Consider the following 18916-nt stretch of genomic DNA (forward strand, 5'->3'; position numbering starts at 1 on the left):
TCAAGAATACTCAGAAGTTGATCATTGCTCAAGAGTAACAGGACAGTGTTCAAGCAGTGTCTGTTCCCTGAGTAGAGACTGCAGGCTGCTCTGAGGCCTGGCACAAAACTCCAGGAAACTAGTGAGTGGGCTACCCAAAACCCAGGGCAGGGTCTGGTCCCTGCAATGCACAAGAAACGCAGTCCTGCAGGCACAACCGCTGCTACGTTTCCTCAGGTGACTGGTACAACTTTGGCGTTTAGCAGCATGTGCTCCAATTTTGAGGAAAAATGGGAGAACTTCTGAGATTGCCATTAAAACTGCTCCAGTTACTTATTGCAAACAAATTATCACTAGCTAACCCTAACTTCCCGAGTTGCTCTGACTTGAAAGACAGCTAAAAGTAGAAGCTGACTAGGGGATGTAAACGTGGCCTTCCCAGCATCTCTCACTTCAGAAAAGGTGCTGGCCAACTGCAGGCTTCGTAGTCAGTTGCTGTGTGGTTGCCAGGTGATCAGTGTATTCAGAGGTTTGTTGATCTGGAGCTGACAGCCAGCCTTGTATAGAATACAAGGCCTCATACCTGGATAAATCATACTAAGTTACAGAGGAGTGGGGTTGGAGAAGAGAAGTTTAGGTGGTGAGGAGGAAATATTTAATACCTTATGATGGGCAATGCACCTTCTCACTAGGTAGGCAGATGCTGCTGCGTGAATGTTCTGGCTGCACTAAAAGTGTGGTTTGGGATTTTAAATAACGTAGCCTTGCTTTGGGTACTCCCTCCTGTTGCCTTATACTTGCATGAGAGGTGGGAGAGTTGACACAGCTGTGCACAACTGTCTCTTCTTCTTCTTGCCACTCCTTGCTGCTTCCTCCTGGCCAAAGACACCAGATGTTTTACAGAACAGACCTTTTCAAGGTCTCTCCTACCCTTTAAAGCCTGTGTTTTTGTTGAAAAGCAGGACTATATTTTCTTGAGTTAATCATGCAAATGGCTGTGTAACGTAGGATATTTTTTAAAATGTTGCAGTAATGTGTGAGTACTAAGTAGCATGGGGCTTGTAGCTTGCCTTTGATGTGTAATAGCAGGCGAATCTAAAGTTGTGGTTTGTTCTTCATGTCAGAAAGCACTTTGTTTCCCTAGTTTTAACTGTGTCACATCCTCTTGAGGGGAGTGTACAAGCAGATGTTTTAGTTTTGCTGAGTTGTTTCAGAGGGGCACAGCTTCTCTCGTACAGGGGGTAAGAGGCTGTGTTTGTCTCTGAGACTAATCAACATGTTAAAATCTCAGGAGCTTCAATGAGAAGAACATCATGAGGCTCGAGCATCCCTGAAGATAGGGAGTATCTGGGATTGATGGTCCTGAACCGAGATTGCTCTCACTTTTTTGGAGCTGTCTGGGCCTCCTCCCATCGTGAGGAGGCAAGCTCCAGATTTCTCTGGCCAGTGCTGCAGTGCACGGATCCCTCATAAGCTGCCACCAGAATCATTGTCGCTGCTGGAGCCATCGTGTGCATGGGCATACCCTTTTTGTCCACAGAAGTGAGATACCACAAGCCTGGAGCCCACTGGTGCTGCTGCTGTTCATCTTTAGTGACCAGAGGACTCTTCTCCAGGCTGACAGCTGGGTAACTTTTCTCCAACCTTAGTATTCACTGGGATGATACCAAGCATGAGTGGTGGCATCCTCCAGCTGGAACGCTGAGGCTAACAGAAGAGAGGCACACACATCGTGTGGCCTTCTGCCAGCCTCTGCTGTCAAGGCTGACTTAAAACTGTAATTTATTTTAATGTAGTTACTGAGGCATTTTAATTCCATCAAAGGAAATATCACAAGACAATCTACAAATATTCATTTGCTACTTATTAATTAATTTTATTCAGCTGCGTTTCGTTTCTCCTTTTCAAGTTTTACTTTGAGATTTACTTCTTACTTACAGGCATAAGTATTCAAGGACTATGAACCTTAAAAGTCTCAATCTAAATTCTGTTTTTTCTGTACATGAATATTTAGACAGTATATCCACTATTCTTTCTGTAATGCCCTATTTGTAATCATTAATGCCTGTACTTTTGAGCAAATAAGCATATATACATGTATATGATTTGTATTCATTTTAAAAAAGGGTAGTTCTTTGGGACAAATTACAATGCCACAATATTCTGTATATTAATACATATAGCTCCAGCAAAATTGGTGAATATTGAATTTATTGTTAAGCACTGTGGAGGATTCTTTTCTTTTTAGAGGAACTAAAAGACTATTTGCAAATTGGGTCAAATTCAGTACATGATTTTGGCTAAAAAGCATCTTTTTGGTAAATAAAATCAAATTCTCAAAAATTTTGACTGAAAGCAACTTTAGTCATGCATAATTTATCCAAAATGAAAAAAAAACCCCTTTAAATGGTATTGAATTGCATGAAGAAAAACAAAATATTTCACTTATGGAAAATATTTTAGGTGAATGAAAAATGAAATTTGGGAATTTTGTAATACAGGAGTACATGTTGCAGATTAATAGTAGAATACTGATCAGTGTAGTTGCACTGGCATTGTTTTTAGGTTGAAATGAAAGCTTTTCATCCAGATATGTCAGAATTCTGTTAGAATTTTGCAGAAAACCTGTCAGGCTGTTGTCTGAATGTGCGTATGTACTGCAGTGTGTTTAAGAAAAAAAAATTCCTCTTGTATTTGGATCATGAATATGGCAGTGTTTGATTTTTTCTGTGACACAAATGTGGCAGTGATATGTTTGTTTTTTCTGTGCACCAGGCGTCCTCACTTGATATATTTTAAAATGGAATTTTAATGCTACGTTATTGAAGCCTGTAACTTTTACATTAGTTGATATTGGCTCAGGATCTGGGTTTCTGTGTGCACAGACAGGCTTAAACTCTGGCCACCTTTCTTCCCCTCTTCCCAGCACATCTTGAGAAGCGTACTTCTACTTAAAAATGAATTTGAACAGCACCTGACCAAAATAGCCTGGAAGGAAAGTCCTGTTGCAACATATATGACATTTCTGAACCAACCATTGCATGAAGGTATTTGCTAGTCTGGTGCATACTGGATTTCTACTAGAGAATGAAAGCAGCTGTTGAAATATCAGTATTTTCCATAGGATGGAAATACCATTTTTCAGTCACCTCTAGTTGCAGGTGTCTGATTTAGAAAGTAGAATATGGGAGAGGCATATATGAATTCATAAAGGAGAGAATGACAAAAAGACCAACAGGACGAGAATTTGGGGGAATGCAGAGGTGAATGATGGAAAATGAGATGACTTTACAGGCAAGTTAGAGAGAATCTCAAGACAAAAGTTTAGGTAAATGGGGTGAAAACGGATGGAGAAAGGTTCCAATGAGTCTCCCAAGTCCAACCTGGAGTATAAAATGGTAGTTTCCAGAGAATGACAGCAGCAAAGTAAACCATTTTTGTCCTTGCCTGACAGGACTCAACCTCTCTGAGTATTAAGCTAGAGCTCCAGACTGTCTGTCAAACAGGCAGGAAGCCATAGGGAGAGATTCACAAGAAATGACATAATCAGGAATATTGCTTGAACCTCTATAATCAGGTTGAAGAAAAGAGAGCAAATATTTGGGGATAAAAGCTACAGAAGGCTAGTGACATCAAACCACTGTGGGAGCTCTCAGTCTTTTGTGGTACATCAACCTGCTCTTCATTTTAAATTCCTAGCAGGATTCTTCCTATCTCTTAGAAAGATGTCACTCATGTGCTTGAGCAGCATGTCTGTGTGATGCTGGAATGAAATGGAAAATTCCATGTATTCCACTATTCCTTCAGTATGTGTTGATTTGCTTCAAAACAAAGAACCTGCAGGTCACACAAACACAGGTCTTTTTGTTGTTGTTGTTAATGACCGATTCATGACAGCAACATTAGAAAATAAGATACGGTCACTCTCGTGTCCTCTGAGGCCTCTTAGTCAGGGGTGCAGCAGTGTATCAGTAGTGAATCTTTTGGTTGTGACAGAATCATTGTGAGTTGCAGTAGATGCTTGTCCAAAATCAGCTGCAGCCTAGAGACATGAGCAAAGTTGTTGGGATTCTGGCTGTGTGAATACATATATATGTTGTTTACACAGTATAATGCAAAACTGCCTTGACAGACTGAGGTCATTTTTGTATGACTGCAGAAAAGTTTTGGTGATGTTCTTATCCAAATCTGTGTTCAAGCAACAACTGAAAGCTATGAACCATATATATTTTGCCTGGAAAGATTTTGGACAACGTGCAGCTGTGTTTTTTTGTATGGACCTGAAAACAATGGGTTAGAACGAAAGCAACCATCTTGGTCTTACCAATGAATAGCTGCCCATTTGCTAAGAAGTAGCTAACAATTGATACGAAACAGTTTGTTAAAAAAATGTATAATTGTGGGATAATGTAAGTTACTAAATGCATCTTTGGAACACCACGTCCAAAAAACAGAAGATAAACTTGCATGGTTTTGATCACTTACAATAAGATTATTGTCCTTTTTATTCCACTACAGAAGTGGAGTTACCCTTTGGGAAATTAAAAGCATGGCAAGCATTAGGAATCACTTCTTTGGGTTGCTTCCTTAAAACAACTGATGAAGACTAGATCATGAACTTTCTTACACATGCTGTTGCCTTTATTTTTCAGAAGGCATTTTAAAGCATGCATGTGCTCTAGCAAAGCCTTCTTTTCATTTTTGTGGATAAACTTATAAAGGGGTAGCAGGTCTCTAGTCTTTGCGCTAGCTAGCTGGGCGTGAATGGCAAACAGCTAGAGATGACTGGAAAGTGGTGCCAAAGATCCTGGATTTCTCAAACTTGTTTGTGAACAGTAGCCTTTGTTTTCACAACCCTTTCTGTTTTACTTTCTTCAGCATAAGACCTGACCTGAAGTATTTTTTAGATTTTTTGTTTTCAAAGGAAACAAAGATTTTGCTCTGGGTTTGCTTTGAAGGAACTTGCACAACAATTTGTGATTCCATGTCATTTTCTTTACCTTTACTTTCTGCAGTACCTCCTGCTAAAGATGGCTCAGACCCGGGCAGTTTTGGCTGCACTTCTTTGCTTGTTAATCAACCTAGTTCAAAGGCCAGGTAAGTGAGAAAGATCACAAAGTACATGCACTACTGCTTGACACTCTGTATTCCCAACTCACTAGAACCCTGAAACTTCACAGTTCATCAGGGAAATTTTGTTTATTGTTTAATATATGCACAAAGAGTGATGTCACCTCAGCAGACAAACAAATCCTTCAGCCTCCCAGAGTGGCACAGGATGAGATATCTGATAAGAATCTATCACAGATGACCTGAAGATCCATTTCCTCTTCAACAGAGAAAACACCGTAAGAGCTATCATTTCTGGCAGAAGAAGGATCTATGTATGTCCCATACATGAACTACTGCACCAAATGATCTTGGGTATTAAACTCCTTACAAGCACTATCACTACTGCTGCTAGTACTTATGCTTTAACCAAAGCACCTAATTCAATAACATGATATTTCTTTTATGTAGTTTTCTTTTCCTCAAGGGTGGATATTGCTTTCCTCATAACTTTTTCAAAGCCTGTATGAAAGTGGAAAAAATCTGTTGATTCAAAAAAGGTGGAGGACTTTAGTTCACCAGCATGTATCACATACCTGCGTGGAGTCCACAGCAGAAGGTGCCTCCTCCATTATACTCCCAGTCCTTAAGGACAGTGACAGCAGGAAAATGGACCTGGAAATTGGATGCTGCTTTACATACGTCTGCACAGAGCTCTGTCCCCTCAGGGCTGCCAGCCCAAAGGAAAAGTTTTTAAATGGCAAAAGTATCAGATTGGCCAGTTGAAATAACAGTTACAGCGTTATAAGCCTTGGATCTGCAGTATCAGTAGTCTTCCAAGGAACACAGAGCCCACGATATCTGCCTGAAATATTCTTGAGTCTTAGCCAGGTTTTTAAACCACATAGTATAAAGATACAGAGGAAGGTACAGAATCTGCTCAGGGTTTCGGTACAGTAATGAGGTAGAGATTTTTAATAAACCAAGTCAAGAGCCTCCTATGCCTTGATGATGGCTGTAGCATCATTTTTGTTTTCTCTTTTCTTCTTTTGTAGCTTATAACATGGTGAATGTGGAGGCTGGTCATGAGGCTATATTGAGTTGCTCTTATCTCTCCAAAGTACCTTTGCTAATGGTAATATGGAGGATGAAATCCAGTACTTACTGCTTTTTGGCCTATAGAAGTGATAAAAATGAGACAAGAAAGGTAAACTGCAGTGAGAGGATGACATGGAAATATTCACCCAACAGTGATCCTGCTCTTCGTATTTACCCTGTGAACCTTGGTGATGAGGGAAATTACACCTGTGAAATTGTCAGCAGTAATGGGAATTTTCTTTCTTTTTCTTCTCTGACTGTGATAGGTAAGACATATTTGTGTGTGTGTGTGTGTGTGTGTGCAGAGATAAAAATGATTTGATTTGGTGTTAAAAGACCAAATTTATTTTTGATACATTTTGAAATTGCACATAAAGAGGTAGAAGACAGTGAAGAGACAATCTCTTAAGCTGATTTAGTCTGGCTATTTGGGAACAGGGATGAGGAGATATGCAATAGGATTGGCCTTTTATTATGGGGAAATACTCTTTTTGTGTGTGTGTGTGATTTTATGTAAGTTTTTTCCAAGTCATGAACAGGGACGTTTTAAGATACACCAAATACGACAATCTAGAGTAGTTTCTGAATTGATTCTTTGGGTGTAACGTTTTGAATGTCATGTGAATGTACACATGACGAGGAGTATGCACTCTTCTGTGTTAATGCAAACAGAAGATAGCAAATAAATATTGCTACTGTAAGCTAAGCAAGAGGACACTCAGTCAAAATTCACAATAAGGTCAAAATGTGTTTTGTCTGAGTAAGGGTTGAAAAGGAAGGAAGCAAGAGTTTCAGGATATTATCCGGAAACATTTCACTCTTCAAGAAATACTGAAAGCTGTCTGTAAGACTGTGTAACTAAAATAAAAATGAGAACAGTCCATTTCCAAGCTAGACAGGAACAAAAGAGGATTAGGAAACACAATCATTGCATCAAATCATCTTTTTCAGAATCAGATAAATTGTCTCTGAATTTCATAAGTTTCAAGAAATATTTTACATAGGGATGGATTTTATTTTCTGGTCATATTAGTTAAACTTTAGTGATACTTTCTTCAGTATGTGTGTGCACTGCTGTATTTGTAACTCATAATTTAAAACGGCCCTATTCCTCATCCCACTTTCTGATTCTGCTGTAACCTTCTTTCATAAAACGTGGGGGAACAAGACTTCTAAGTACAGCCAGCAATTTCTTGAGATACTAATCTTGGACTTTTTGATGTATTTTTTCTGCCTAAAGATGGATGGTGCTAATATTCCAGGTTACTTTAAAATATCTTGAATTGGAGATGTAAACCAAAAAATACTACCTATTTTTCAGTTTATTGAATGGAGAGATTACACTGAACTAGATATAATGATCATGGATCTTTTCTTCTTCTTTTTCCATAGTTCCTCCTACAGTGACTTTGACCTCTGACAGAAGTGGGGTAGTTGTTTGTCAAGCCTCCTCAGGAAAGCCAGCTGCAGAAATCTCCTGGATGCCTGCAAATAACCACAGCACGGAGGAAGTTCATCATCCCAATGGAACAGTAACCAGAGTGAGCTATATAGGATGGGACAGCAGCATGCATCCCACTGTGACCTGTCTCGTTACCCATCCAGCTACAAACAAGACTCTGTCCCTAGATCTATCATGTAAATATCATTTTTCTGTAATTGCTCTTCATCATGATCTTGTGATTCCTTGTGCTTCTCTATGCAGCTGTTCCTACTGACTGCCAGAGCTTCACAGATTGTTTAGGGGGATGAAATACCAAAATTCTAGTACACTTTGATAGAGAAATTAATAATTTTGAGTTAGACCTTTGAAACCTAAAGTTCCTGGCATTGTGTAGGGAAGCTACTAGTGCTTGCTTCCTTCTACTCTAGTTTTGTTTTTGTAGGAGTTCCTCATTCTATTTCAGTGTCCTTTTCAATCACTGGTGACAGAACAGTTGCTTTCAGTAGCCACTCTGATGCAGTTCACTAAATTTAGGTGTGAACTTTGAACCACAGGAGTTGATTTTTGTCCCAGCTCTCCACAAGATTAAGGTCTGGAGAACACTTCCTTAAAGAGTGGCTGTCTGTGACTCTCAAAGGATCTTTTCCAGGGCGGTAAAGGGTAAAATTCAACTTCTCAGCTGGCTGTGCTGGACCTGATATAAGTTCTGCCAGTGGGATTTACGAAGCAGAGGAATGAAGGGCAGAAGTCACCATAGCCCAGTCATCTATACAGCATTTTGAAGGGACAAATGATCAGATCTGTTGATTCATTCAAAGAGAGACTGTACAGGCATGTGGGGTCAAGCACAAAAGCTTGTCTGTGCACATGAATGACTGGGTGTGTGGGGCAGCTTCCTATTGCTGATTGGGATCTGGACCTCTCACCTGTGTCTCACAGCTCATTTGAGCTATGGGGGTAGATGTTTAGTTTTGCCTTGCTGAGGTAGGCAGTAACATCATATAGCCAGTGAATGCTGACATTCAGCTTTGTAACTATCTTTCTTTTTTCATCCCTCAGATGTTTCCCTCAAACTTCACTATCTCCTGATAGGAGGATCTGCAAGTGTTGCTGCTGTCATTTGTTTTGGTGTGATTTTATGCTTGGTTTTCAGGTGCAAGGGTAAGTCAATTGGAGAACAGTCAGTATCTTAGATGGGACTGTAAGACATTTCAGGCTCATCACTGACGATTTGCAGGAACAAGGTCATATACTTTATTGCTGATAGAATTGGTTGGGAGCCAAGTAGGGGCTTAAAATGGAGACACGAAAAAGAGTAACCTGAAAGGGAGAGTGTTTAAAGGAGAGAAGGAGATGAAACCTGGAAAGCAGCAACCTTTAGGGGTGGGTGAACTGTAAATGGAGTGAACTTGCAGAGAATTGGAGAGCCTAACTTACTCCCCTCCATTGCCTTAGTTCTGTTCTAAAGTTATTATCATAGAATCATAGATCCAGTAAGGTTGGAAGGGACCTCTGGAGATCATCTAGTCCAACCTCCCTGCTCAGCAGGGTCACCTACAACACGTTAGACAGGGTTGCATCCAGGCGGGCCTTGAAGATCTCCAGAGAAGGAAACTCCACAACCTCTCTGGGCAGCCTGTGCCAGTGCTCTGTCACTCGCACAGTGAAGAAATTCCCCCTCACCTTCAGGTGGAACTTCCTGTGGTTCAATTTCTGCCCATTGCCTCTTGTCCTGTCACACAGGACAGCTGAAAAGAGTTTGTCCCTGTCCCCTTGACACCCTCCCTTCAGGTACTTATACACATTGATAAGATCCCCCCTCAGTCTTCTCTTCCCCAGGCTAAACAGGCCCAGCTCTCGCAGCCGTTCCTCAAAGGGCAGGTGCTCCAGCCCTCTGATCATCTTCGTAGCCCTACGCTGGACTCTCTCCAGTAGATCCATGTCTCTCTTGTCCTGGGGAGCCCAGAACTGGACACAGTACTCGAGATGAGGCTTCCCCAGGGCTGAGTAGAGGGGCAGGATCACCTCCCTCGCCCTGCTGGCAACACTCTTCCTAATGCACCCCCAGAATATCCTTGGCCTTCTTGGCCACAAGGGCATATTGCTGGCTCATGATCAATCTGTCATCCACCAGCACTCCCAGGTCCTTCTCTGCAGAGCTGCTTTCCAGAAGGTCAGCCCCCAGCTTGTACTGGTGCCTAGGGTTATTTTTCCCTAGGTGCAGGACTCTGCACTTGCCCTTGTTGAACCTCAGGAGGTTCCTCTCTGCCAAACTCTCCAACCTGTCCAGGTCTCTCTGAATTGCAGCACAGCCCTCAGCCACTCCTCCCAGCTTGGTATCATTGGCAAACTTGCTGAGGAGGCACTCTGTCCCCTCATCCAGGTCATTGATGAGTAAGTTGAACAGGATGGGACCCAGCACTGAGCCCTGGGGAATGCCACTAGTCACACGCCTCCAACTAGACTCCATACCACTGGTGATGACCCTCTGAGCTCTGCCTTTCAGCCGTTACCTGACTGGGTTTTGTCCTCTGTGTATATCTTTTAAATTATTCCCCTCACTAGGCATATTACATTGCAGATATTTCATGAGTCAGGTACAAATGAATGGTGGCAAAAGAGGGTTGGCAGGAAGGGACTATGAGTGGAGGTGTGCACTAGAAGAGCAGAGAAGGCAGGGTGAGGAAAACGGAAGGACAGTGATTTCCAGTGGCGGCAGCACTGACCAGTGTTTGCAGCTCTTTGGTGCCGAGCCTATTACTGCCACAGAGCAAAGCATGGTTTGGGGCAGGCAAGGAGAGGAGAAAATGAAGGGTCCAGCTCCGCTGGGTTGCTTGGCTCTTCATGTCCCCTCAGAATAGAGAAAAACTACACTTAGAAAAAGAGGACTGTTGATTCAATCCTGTCTTGTAGAATGATTAAAAGTTTTACTGAGAGGAAAATAAAACAATAGCACTGGCAAGAGCATATTCTAAACCATGACAGAAAAAGTGAGAACTAAATCAATGCTTGGAACTGTGTTTAGCAGAAAGGCTTTCAACAGCAGAGGGCAGCTAGGTGAGAACTGTAGACAGAACAGCTGTGCACCTTACCCCATCAAACCATTTTGAATTTCCACCATCCTACTTTCAGCTTCACGTAAGTCGGCACGTGGACCAGCAGCACCGATCACAGTAAGTGGGCTTTCCTGTGTTTATTTCACTAACACATGTAATTCCATCGCAATGTGTGTCTGCTCCCTCCAAACTCCCATTCAGCTCTGGCTGTGTTGGATGGGTGAATAAGGAGCAGTGTACCTGGGAGGGTGTCTGCTGCTTGCACAGCCCTATCCTTGTGTACATTCATGGTACCTCACTGATTGCTTAAGCATTAGAGGGAGAAGGGGACAGAGCTTTTCCTGCCTATGAATACTGTAAGTTACATTTACAATGCCAATGTTTAAGCTGAATTTTAGCTCTCTCAAAAGTTAATGAGTTCAGAATTGTGCATTACTGAGTACCCTTAACTCTGACCTTTTTTTTTAAGTGTGTATTGTGCTTCATGACAGGAATCTGCACAGTTAAAGGTATGATGAAAATGGACAGGCATTTATAATAAGAGTAAAGAGTGCACTTCCTTATGGTGTATTAGACACAGAAACAGCTGTAAAACTTTTTTTTGTTTTAAGTTGCAGTTTGAACACTCAGAAAACAGCAGTGCTAAATTTGCCACTGCAAGTTTACTTCCTCTCTAATTTCAGTATGCCCTGATACATATTTAATAGCATGGTAATATGCTGCTCCTTCCTCTGGGCTTCTGCCTCATTTAATGCACACTGAAAGAGCAATTATTTCGTATTTTGTTTTCTGCTCATGGTTAAATTCATGGCCGTGTGCCTTGTTTATTGCAAGCTAGTCAAACAGTGCTCTGAAGTTAAAATGATTAATTTCCCGATATGCTGTTCTGTGGCACTCGGCACAATTTGACTGACAGGAGTGGGAGCTGCAGAGATAAAAGTGAAAAGCTTCTGGTAATTTTAGGTATCTAAATTGGAATGTGTATGGCCTGCGTGCTTTTTCCAGCTAAGTTAGCATTGTTTGTTAAGATTTATTTTGAAGAAAATACTGACATTTCAAAATTTGTTTTTAACCATATTAAGAAAAAGAGATTCCAGAGACTATCCTGTTTAAGCATTGTAAAGGTAATTGCTGTGCCTTTCTGCGAGCTCAGGTTTCAACCTCTTTGCTAATGGAGCTTAGAGAAATAAATTCACAATTCCTTTGCAATCCGGTTCCTCTGCAAATCTGGTTGCCTACCATATTTCTTCCAAACTTATTTTTTATATGTATGATGTTTCAACAAAGTGCTACAAGGTAGTTTAATGGTATGTATTTTTCTTTATATTGCAGACTAAGAACTTCAGGTCAACCCCACAGCATAAGGAACCACCTGCAGTCAACCTTTCTGCTTTATCAGAGAGTATCTATATGAATTACAATCCAAGGATTATGAGAGTATGAACTCTTAACAGTGGAGGCACAAGCAGTCTAATACCAGCTCAGCTACTAATGAGAGTCAATTACCTGAATTTGTACTTAGCAACAAATGTTGGACCTTGTTGCACAGCAGGCCAGTAGAACACCCTGCTCTCCAAAAACCTTTGCCTTTCCTGACTTGAAGACAGCTGGGGAAAGTAACCTGTTTTAGTAACTTATTTCTCTTTTTCTCTAAATATCAATACAGCTTTTGAAACTTTTGAAAATTTTAAAGTCTAAGTTGGAGAAATGCACATCTGAATATTGTAGAAAAAATCTTCCCTCAAATCAATAATTAGCATACTTTTGTGCCAAAATAACAGACCGATGGTAAAAATGTAGCACTTTTTCTCATTTTAGTGACTAGATTCCCTTTGCAATTTTGTGGTGAAGCTCAGGAAGTGACACAGGGGTCCCCAAAGCAGAGAAGGCCAAGGAGCATCATCCAACAGAACTGTAGAAATAAAAGAGGTTTTCTATTTGGATAGTTTCATGCAGCAGAAGACATTCTGGTGTTTGTCATCACTATTTACTTTTTCTTTTCTTTTATATATTTCTTTCTCAATTATGCTCTCTGCACTGATAATAGCAGAAACAAAGCCACTTTGAATTTGCACTTGCTAAGAGATGAGAAATAGCAACGGGCAATTTTCTAAGATTCATTTCTGAAGTCAGCATCTAAATATGCAAATATTTATCTAAAATTATTTCTGGGGCTATTTGGGTATATGTTTATTGACCAGTTTCTTAGAAATTGAGATTACAGCATGATTTTATAGAGAACAGTGGTGCTAAGTTGTGAAAAATAGTTTTAGTGTGCTTATTTATTAAAAAAAAAACCAAAAAACAACAAACTATTTAATTCTTCTAGTCCCCGCCTCTTGAGCTGAAAAACCCACAGACTGGATGTTAATTTCAGTTTTGTATGTCAAGTTGGTCAAACCTTCCAGAAAACTAATGCAGCGCTAAGTGTACTCGAATGTCTGCTTTGAATGGTCTTTGTCTATGTGGAAGAAATCATCTCTTCTCTTTCAGTCTTCTTAGGTTTGAAGATTCCCTAAGTGTTCATATTACTTCCAAATACACACCTGTTGACATGATCCAGGCATTATTTTCAGTCGAATGTGGGGAGGCACGATGGGCCACTCTCTGCCTTCATGAGAAGTGCCTACAGAATGTTGTCCTGTCACTCCTCACGTTTCAACCTTTGTCACTCCAGCTGGGTAACCCAGAGAAGCCTTTCCTGGGGTGTTAAACGTCCAAGATCGGTTGCTATCTGAGTGCTGTGGATGGCTTCGTCGTGTTGTCTGTGGGTAAAGAGATGTGCCTTTTCAGGTATGCAACCCCTGGGAGAAATAAATGTTAGCTAGCTTGGAACTAGTAAAAGTAAGATTTCAGGTATGGCAGTTATGGAAAGCATTTTGTAGCTCTAATGAAATTCATAGTAGTTCCTTAGACTACGGAAGAGGTTTCCCAGTTCTGCTGGCCACAGTGGTACAGTGTGGGTACAATCCAGCATCTGGTTTGCTCTCCCCTGACAGCCTGGACCATCCACAGTCAGGGTGCTGCCAAGCAGCCCGTTGCAACTGGAAGCTACTAAAACAGGGGAAAGATCTCTTGATCCGCAGGGAACTACATGGTTGGGCCTAAAAGGGATTTCTAGATTGGTGGTGTTCAGTTTGACAAATGAGCAAGGAACGTTCTTGTGGACAATGACAGCAATCCAAGTCTGTCTTATTCAGAAGTTAGGCCATTGCAATCAGATCTAAGGATGATGCTTTCAAAATGAAGGGAGTTTGATGGTGGAGCAGCCTATTTTTGACAATTATGTTGCATATGTGTGTTGTGATTCTTAGGGTGCAAAACAAGAGCTTTTCATGATTCCATTGCACAAAATGAAATGCTGAACACTAAGGTCTTAATTTTACTCCAGTGGATCTTTAAAAGTACTTTTGTATCAAAAGCCAGTAGGTTAAAATGAGAATTAGGACCTCAATTATTTCAACTGGCTCTGGGCCAATAAATACGTGGTAATGTAACGAGTTTAGAGGCTATTTAGATCTGAGAGCTTCAGAATAAGAGCTGAAAGAATTTCAGTATGATTTTTTTTTGAGACAGAGTTCAGTGCAGCAAGAAAATGAAGGTCATCAGCTCACCAAGCTATCTTTGCTGAAGTAGGATTTGGGATTGCTTTGCTCCTGAAGCAGTGCTGGAAAGAGCATGTTTGAGAAGGAGTTAGGATAGTATAACAGCTATCATTCAAGTGGGATCAACATTAGAAAGGGATATCTGATACATCAGTCCACAGCATACTCGTAAATGCTGCAGAATATGAATGAAGATCAAATAATCTACCAGATACTCCAGACAATTTAACAGGGTTGTACTTTTCAATATTAATGATTATTGCTAAAATTTAGAGGAAGTACCTGTTGGAAGCAAGTTAAAACTTTAATCTCTGAATGCAAAGCAGAATGGTTTCTGGCTGGCAGTTGCTTGCATTCACATCAAGCAAACTATATAGGCGCGCACATTTTACCTCTTCTCTACGTGCTGAAGCTTGGCAGTTGCAGAGGCTGTTGTCTGGCACTTGGGGAAAGCCAAGCAGGTACCATGATTATACATATGGAATAAAGTTTAAGTGATTTCACATTTCTGATATCTGGGTTAGCCCAAGAGCCATTCCTCCTGCAGTGTCTCAGAAAATTAGCTTACAGCACTGTGGCTCAGTCAGGATTTGATCATCACCTGTTTACTGCCAATGTAAAGCTTGAGTTATCAACCCATAGCTCAGGCAAAGTAGCATTCAGCCACATATTGCAGGCAATGAAAGGCCTCAGCTGTCTAATTTGTTGTATCTTCCTTCTGCAATAAAATTGGTCCTCATGATGCTTTTTAAGCTCTTTATTTTACCATCCTATGATTAATAAAATTTATTAGGCCAAAAAGAATAATGTGGATAGTGGGGGTGATAGTAAGAAAGGCTCAGACAATAGTAAAGCTTCTAGGCAAACCATAATAATCGAACATTCTCACTTAATTTTCTGTTCATCTTTTGTATACAATGATAGCACAAGCATTAGTTTCAGATACAGAGCTTGCTTCTTTTTAGCTGTTCACAGTTCAGTGGAGCTTTTGACCAAAGTAGTGTGTCTTATATCCAAGCTGCATACACATGACAACTATTCTAGTGGACTTGTCAGCACTCCTAATTGCATCCTTTTTGAAAGGAGGAAGGTGAGGTTAGTCAAGCAGTGAGCCTGTGAGGATGCTCAGAAAGGAAGCCCTAGTCCTCTGGATAGGACTTACAGGTCTGGGAGTTGAGGAGTTTTGCACGTGTGGTGAGAGGAAAACGGGAGAGACTGGAGAAGGGGACTGGAGAAGTTGACAGAGGGGAACAATAAGACAGGTAGGGACTAAGAGAGAGCAAACATGACTTTTGGCTGTTGTAGCTTAATATTTTATAGTGTAATGAGCATTTTTTTCCCCTTCACACTGCCTGCCACTGCATACCTTAACCTCTGATTATGATTTGCGAAGGACAGGCTTTATCACCCAGGAAGTCTTTTGTACTCTTCTCTCAGGATGGGAAACTACCCATGGGTTTTATAATCATTCTCCGTGCTGGTAGTCACCTGAGAGGGGAGGTATTATGCTTTTTGGTCCAATCAGCTACGTATTGAAGGTCTAAAAGCCATGAGACACGTACCATACCTCAGGGAGCTAAGGGGGAGGAGGAAAAAACTTCATAGCCTAACCGGGGATCCAGCTCCCTCACAGGCCAGAAGGGGTTGAGCTGGGCTTGCAGCTGGGTCCCAGTATCACTGCATGGGACTTGAATTAGCCATCTCAGTCAGCTCACTCCCATCCAGCAGCAGGAAGCCCATTCGCAGCGGATCCTGGCTGCAGACCGAGGCAACAGGGCTAGTGTGGGAGCCCTCCTGCGCTGCGGGAGAGCTGCCCATGGGTGCTGGTGGCTGTTACCTCCTGCCCAGATTCTCTCCTCCTGGGATGACCGCTGAGAAAGTGCCCATTTCCTCCGTGGATTTTGTTTCACAATCAATATGTTGGATATTCTGAGAGGAGAAGAAAATCATTTCAATGTATTTTTTGTCATGCTGATCTTGTAACAGGGAAAGCGTGTTGGTTTTTAAGCCAAATTGTGTATTTTGCCTTTTGTAAAAATTTGGTCTGGAAAATAATGAACTTGAGGACATTTTTATGAGTATGTTTACTGTGCTCTTTTCCTTAACTTCAAGGACACTTTTAGTGATCTTAAACTGATTGTATCTGCACCCAAAGCACATTTAAACAAGGCAAATGTTTTAGATTACAAAATTCCACACGTTCTTCTGTGACATTGTAAAAGCAGCTAAGAAAATGCTGACTGCTCATTGAATAATTATTGTGAGTGAGTTACTAAAAGGAGATGGATGTTGGAGTGAGTTATTTGCACAATCTGACAAAAAAAAATTATAGCTGGGAATGTGAGCATATGATTTTATAGTAGCAAAATTAGTCCTGTACGGAATGTATCCTGTAGATGAGTGAGTGGCATTAACACTTCAGAAATTATCTTTCTGGAGAAACTGTTGACAAAATTGAGCACAGAGTAGAATTTTTATGTTTCATTTTACATGATGTATGCAAATATTGTTAACAAGAGAGGCAGGAGAGCCCAAGCTTTACACATTTGATCAGTCCTTTCTGCATAACTCTCTGTAGCTGTTTGCTCCTCAAGGACAGTCCTTTGGGAATGGGGTAAATGTGCTACAGGTATTGGCCAGTTCAGTGAAAAGCTCCGTTTCCTAAATTGGTATTTCTTGCAGTTGTATTTTTTTTTTTTTTTTTTTTTTGATTTAGCCTTCTTTTTTTGATTTAGCCTTCTTGGCATCATTTGTTATAGCTTTTCTCCTCTGATGAGAAAATAATACTTTCTTTGGTCTTTCTCTAACTGCCTTAACACCTATGGAACACTGTCTTGCTGATTTTGATGTCTTTTGCTTGTTCTCTTTCATTTTATGACTTCATGTGCTGGAGGTCAATGAAGAGGTTGTGATTTAACCAAGTTGGATTTAACTATATTTCCTATAACTTCTCTGCTCTGGGATGTTTTATGCCCTGCATGTTGTTTCTTTAAGCAATTTCCATCTTTTCTTTTCTTTTTATTTCATTAGATTTGTCTCCCCAGTGCTTTCATGCATTGTTTTTCTGAGTTTATTGATATTATCTTCTTTAAGTATTTTATCACCTGGTTCTCTGTCTTTCCCTTTTGGCATCAAATGCAATCGCATTCCCCATTCAGTTTTTTGGCAGCTCCCTGTTAATGGACTTTTTTCTTTAAAAATCTTTTTTTTTTTTTTTTTTTTTTTTTGAAAATAATAAGTTTCAAATGGTTATTTTCTCTGGAATTTACTAGTGCATTTTGCTGAGCTTCACTTTATCCACATACTCACTCTAAGTCTCCTTGTACCAACACATAATAGAAAATTAATCACTCTGTGGACTGTAAACTACTCTTACTCTTTGGGTCCTGAAAACCTAAATACATCTACCAAATCCAAATGCATAATATACATAATTTTCTATATCCTTTGGTTACAACTTTCTTGCATTATTCTGCAAAAACCTCATCGCTAGTTATTCTTTTCTTCTCCATAGTTTCAGTACTACTTTGTACCACTCACAGCAACAGGGATCTGTAAGAGCTTGAAGAAAGTAAGTAAGCATTTATCAGTGAGACTTTTGAAATAAACTTGATTATCTGTGATTTACCTTAGTCCAGACCCAGAATGACAAAATAGCTCTGATAAAACACTATGCTTTCTCTGAATGGGGCTATGCACGTGTTAGATACGTACGTTGTTAATAACACTGTATATAACCAAGAACAGAAGCTATTTTCCCTGAATCACAAGCAATAATATTTTCTGAATAAGAGGAAAACAATATTACAAACCACAGACTCCTTGTGCATTTGCAAAAGTGAAACCTTCCCCAAGCACAGTAGAATCAAAAAGCATAAGCAGGGTTTTTGCTCCACTTCCTCCAGATTCTCTCTCTTGTCATTATCAAGCTGCCACTGATTCCGGTCCTAGTGTTTTCTCTGTATTTTCTAGTGGTTTTTGTTATATTGCCAAATCTACTTTCCTCCCTTTCCCCTTCGAGTTTAACACAGTCCCTAGAGAAGCCTCCCAGTTGCTAGTTCAGGTTGGGGCTAGTCAGACCTGGCTTCTCTTTTGACCCCCTACTCCTATTCTTCTATTTCTCCGTGAAGACTTGTGTTGTTTTCTAGCGCTTACCCTGATTCCCATGCCTTGACAAGATTTAGTCTGATGCCTGACATAAATAAGATTGCTGACCAAAAGAATTCTCAAACAGCAAGAGTGATAATCTCAATTTGTTTCAAAAGTTGTACTGAGAAGAGTGGTAGAATTAGACAGATGAGAGCATCTCCTGCCCACTCTGCCACAGGTTAGCTCTCCCATAGTAAAGGTAGCAGAAAATGGCATGTATATCCAAATGTTTACTTCTCAGTTTTACTCAGTGTTATTTCTGAAGGGCTGAGACATAGATGATTTTTAGCAATATTCACCTCGGGTGTTTCCCTCCAAAGTGTCAGCCTCAGGACAAATAGATGGGTGAACAGCAGGAGAAGATACTGCCAAAGCCCTTTGCTAGGGACAGTCTCTACATAGGATGCATGCTGAAGGGTTAAAATGGTTAAGGCTACTATATCAGGGTATCACCTGAGCATGTCATTTGGGATAGAGGTTGGAAGACAGATGTAGCATGTTTTTGCAGAATAGCTATTTACCAGTACAGGATGCAC

At 40.6% G+C, this 18916-nt stretch overlaps 1 protein-coding gene across 1 annotated transcript; it reads left to right on the top strand.

Annotated features, from left to right (window-relative positions):
* The first annotated feature begins 1581 nt into the window (after positions 1–1581).
* Positions 1582–12598, top strand: LOC134138770 (cell surface glycoprotein CD200 receptor 1-B-like). The gene is made up of 8 exons (XM_062572866.1): positions 1582–1607; positions 2906–3026; positions 4995–5076; positions 6084–6392; positions 7519–7764; positions 8630–8731; positions 10703–10743; positions 11959–12598. Exons 2-8 carry the CDS (start codon positions 3021–3023, stop codon positions 12067–12069), a joined length of 897 nt encoding a protein of 298 aa, XP_062428850.1. The 5' UTR covers positions 1582–1607; positions 2906–3020; the 3' UTR covers positions 12070–12598.
* The last annotated feature ends 6318 nt before the right edge of the window (positions 12599–18916 follow it).

This window comes from Rhea pennata, chromosome 1, assembly GCF_028389875.1.
Source record: "Rhea pennata isolate bPtePen1 chromosome 1, bPtePen1.pri, whole genome shotgun sequence".
Taxonomy (NCBI): Eukaryota; Metazoa; Chordata; class Aves; order Rheiformes; family Rheidae; genus Rhea; species Rhea pennata.

What these genes read in the sequence shown, in the direction of transcription:
- LOC134138770 (XM_062572866.1), top strand. An exon ending in TCTGTCCCTAGATCTATCAT is followed by an intron (nt 7,765 to 8,629) that starts GTAAATATCATT and finishes TTCATCCCTCAG; the next exon opens with ATGTTTCCCTCAAACTTCAC. An exon ending in CTTGGTTTTCAGGTGCAAGG is followed by an intron (nt 8,732 to 10,702) that starts GTAAGTCAATTG and finishes TCCTACTTTCAG; the next exon opens with CTTCACGTAAGTCGGCACGT.